Source organism: Monodelphis domestica, chromosome 3 (assembly GCF_027887165.1).
Source record: "Monodelphis domestica isolate mMonDom1 chromosome 3, mMonDom1.pri, whole genome shotgun sequence".
Taxonomy (NCBI): Eukaryota; Metazoa; Chordata; class Mammalia; order Didelphimorphia; family Didelphidae; genus Monodelphis; species Monodelphis domestica.
In genome coordinates this window covers 39,982,337-39,986,104 of record NC_077229.1, presented here as the reverse complement: position 1 = coordinate 39,986,104, position 3,768 = coordinate 39,982,337, and the positions used below count along the sequence as shown (strand labels likewise).

Genomic DNA, 3,768 nt, shown 5'->3' with positions numbered 1-3,768 from the left:
CAAATAAGCAGCTAGGTAGTACTCCACCTGCCTATTCATGACTGATCTGCCTGCAAATCAATACTTAGTATCAATATTTAGACAGAAGATGAGGTTGTTGTTTTTTTCCTTCACAATTTGCCTTAGAATCATCAATACTGTCTATTGCTTCCAAGGTAGATTAGAGGTAAGGGTAAGGCAATGTGGGTTAAGTGACTTCCCCAGGATCATCCGGCTATGAAGCATCTGAGAGCAAATTTATACCCATAAATTCCCATCTCTAGGTCTGGCTCTCCATTCACTGAGCCACCCAGCTGCCCTCCTCCCTTCCTTTTTTAAAAAAAACAAAACTCTACTTTCCCTTTTAGAATTGATAACTCTGGAACAGTGTATCACCCACTTCTGTGTCTTGGTGTCTCCAGGGCGACTGAGAGGAGCTGAGCTTTCTGAGGCTGGAACCACCTACCATGGCTGAGTCTCCCACAGCTGAGCAGCTGGAATCTGTTCTTGACACCACAGTGCAGGCGAGTGCAACTTGGAGCTTAGATCCTCCGACTGAGGCACCTGGAGTATTTTTACATTACTGGATGGACATCCTCTCTCTGGTCATTGCCCTGGTCGGGCTGGTGGGGAACAGCATCGTCCTGTGGCTGCTGGGCTTCCGCACCCAGAGGAGTCCCTTCTCTGTCTACATCCTCAACCTGGCGGCGGCCGACGCCCTCTTCCTTGGCAGCTACTTTGGGTTGAGCATCTGGGAAATCGTTGGAGATTTAAACCATTTCTTCCTGTTGCTGCTAGAGCTCTGCCTCCTAGGCCTGCCCTACTGTGTGGGTCTGAGCCTGCTGGCTGCGATCAGCACCGAGCGCTGTCTCTCTGTGCTCTTCCCCCTCTGGTACAGATGTCACCGGCCTAAGCGCATGTCTGTAACTCTGTGCACCTTCCTATGGGCTCTGCAGGGCCTGTTCTGGGGATTACTTGTGGCTCTTTATTTCCTTAACAAGGACCAATTCTACAATTATTTCTACTCCTTCCTGCCTTTTGTCCAGTTCACCTGGTTCTCCCTCCTCACCTGTGTGCTGGGCGTGTCCTGCCTGACCCTGGTGCTGAGGGTCCAGTGCAGCTCCCAGCGCAGGCGCCCTCCCAGGCTCTACCTCCTGGTGCTGCTCTCAGTCCTCGTGTTCCTGCTCTGTGGTCTGCCCTTGGGGGTTTTTTATGCAGTTCGGTTTTTTAGCAGCTTCTATTTAATTCCTTTTGGGCTCTCCAGTCTCCTGGCCTGTGTGAGCAGCAGTGCAAACCCTTTCATTTACTTCTTCCTGGGCAGCCAATGGCGTAGAAGAGGGAGGGAGCCGCTCAGGGTGGTCCTGCAGAGGGCCCTGGGGGAGGAGCAGGTGGGAGGGGATGGGGCAAAGGACACTTCCCACCCCAACATTGTGGGTAGATTATCCTGAGGATAAGAACAAGATGCTCAGACAAGGGAGCCCATGAAATGACCCCCACCTTCCCCGTCCCTGCAAATAACAGGAGCTGCCCTCTCACATTTGTAGAAGAGGAGACAAGATGCCTCCCCTTCCCTTACAGTGTTTGAACTGTAAGGAACAAGCATTTATTAACTGCCAGCTTTACTTTGCTAAGGCGCTTTGCTAAGGGAGGTAGGTACTCTCATGATCCCCCTTTTATGGTTCAGGAAACTGATGCAGACTGGGGGTTCAGAGATTCATGCAGGGTCCTACAGCTGGTGTCTGAAACTGGATTTGAACTCAGGTCTCCCTGACTCCAGGACCAATGCTGCAAGCATGCAGGAACCCCTATTGGCTGGAAGCAGCCAGAGAAAACTTGAATGGCCTGATACCTACTCAGTCTTGGCCATGACCTCTCACAAGCAGCTAGTAACACAGTAGAGAGAGAACTAAGCCTGGAGTTAGGAAGACCTGAGTAAAAACTGTCTGATTGTGTGACCCTAGCAAAGTCAATTAACATCTGTTTGCCTCAGTTTAACTGTCAAAGGCAATAATAATTCACTTTGCCCCACCAGATTGTTGTTAGAATTAAATAACATAAAATTTGTAAGAGTGCTTAGCTCAGTGCCTGGCACATAGTGGGAACTATTTAAGGTTTGTTTTCTTCCTTTTCCCTTCTTCTCTACAGTAGCAGCAGGATCCAGAGCCAGCATTGGATAGATCATTGTTCAGAAACAATACATGCCATGAGATATTCCAAGGATTACGTTGAGAAGGCCTTCCAGGAAATCAGAAAACTATACTCAATTTGTGATAAAATTAGGCCATGTTCATAACCCAAAAGGGATCAGAGCCAACACCAAGACAGGGATTGGATAAATTAATGGATAAAGATATATGACTGAGCAGCCTCCTTTATTGCTGATGAAAACATTGAAATAAGAAAGCAGGAAATTTTAATTGTGATTAGGTCTGCTCTCTAAGGGGTATATAAAGGTGGAGAATAATGTACACCCTAATGAGACCCGTCTTCCCCATATCAGCTGTTAACTTCTACTTAGAGTTATAAAATCTGCCTTCAAATGCCAACTGCTAATAAATCAATCTCTGAGAAGTATCCATTTGACAATATTTTTGTTGTGAAATTGTTCCTGGGTAAAAGATTGCTTCTTGATAATGAGTCTACTTTAGCCCAAGGGAGAACCAAAGCTTCTCACTTTCCTGATCTCATCTTATATTGCATTAGGACTTTTTAAAAAGTCAAACAATCTCCCTCCCTTCTCACCTGGAAAAAAAAAATCTTTAATGAGGTTCTTGAGTGAAAAAGCCAATGTGAATGACATTCATCTGCTTGCCATGACCTGTGCAATGCCAATAACCTTCATCCTTTACCTTGTTTATGTCATGGACATACTTAGGACTCACAATATCTTTTTTTCAAAAGGGTATGAAAGTCACCATGTAGCAGAGGAGAATGAAAGATGGTTCTTGACCTTCTTACCTTACCCAGAAAATTGATGTTTTGGATATTTCTGCTTTAGAATGTGCTCATTCTGATGGGAAGGGAGTGAGGGAGGGTGAGCTGATGTCTAGCCTATCAGGCCAGAAATGGGACTCAGGGATCTGGATAAGGTGAAGGAAACTTGGTTTTCCAAGGCCTGAAACTAGGATTTGAACATTTAGACTCCCCATTATTTACATCCTTACATCCTGCACCTCTACCACCTATAATGGGGTCCCCAGGTAAAGTGGGTAATGAATATTTGTGTCAATGGTCTTTCAGTGCCAGGTAAGCCTGGGTACCATCAGGATATTTCCTAAATGCTTCTTCAAATCCTTCAATTACCATTGAATAGATGAGAAGAAGAAGACTTTGACCAAGGAAGTGATTTGTTCACATTGCCAGAGATGAGAACTGTCTGGGTGAGATTATATTTTGAATAGAAGCCCAAGTAAGAACCCCATAGAGAAAGTTATATTCCCAAGTCATTCTGTGACTAATGCTTTGGGGATGAGATATCTGGGAATCTTATATTTGTATGTGAATATATACACATATATTAGTTTATGATTCACTTGCTTAGCTAATGCATATATCTATGTAATACAATAAATAGTGTTATCAGTGATTCCCAAATATGCTTATTTTTTATTTATGTAAACTGTATATATGTACACAAATGCACTCATACGTGCATGTGTTAATTCTTCATCTGCAAAGCCTTAGCTTGGTTCACAGGAGCAGGCCTCCTTTCTTCCTCTGTATTCCTAGTAACAGAATCTCAGGCTCTACTATATTCTCCAGGTGAATCTGAATTTGGGGAAGAATGTT

At 44.6% G+C, this 3,768-nt stretch overlaps 1 protein-coding gene across 1 annotated transcript; it reads left to right on the top strand.

Moving 5' to 3' along the window:
- The first annotated feature begins 566 nt into the window (after positions 1–566).
- LOC130458050 (mas-related G-protein coupled receptor member X4-like) lies at positions 567–1,427 on the top strand. Its single transcript, XM_056820943.1, has one exon. The coding sequence runs from the start codon at positions 567–569 to the stop codon at positions 1,425–1,427; it is 861 nt and encodes a 286-aa protein (XP_056676921.1).
- Positions 1,428–3,768: the final 2,341 nt, after the last annotated feature.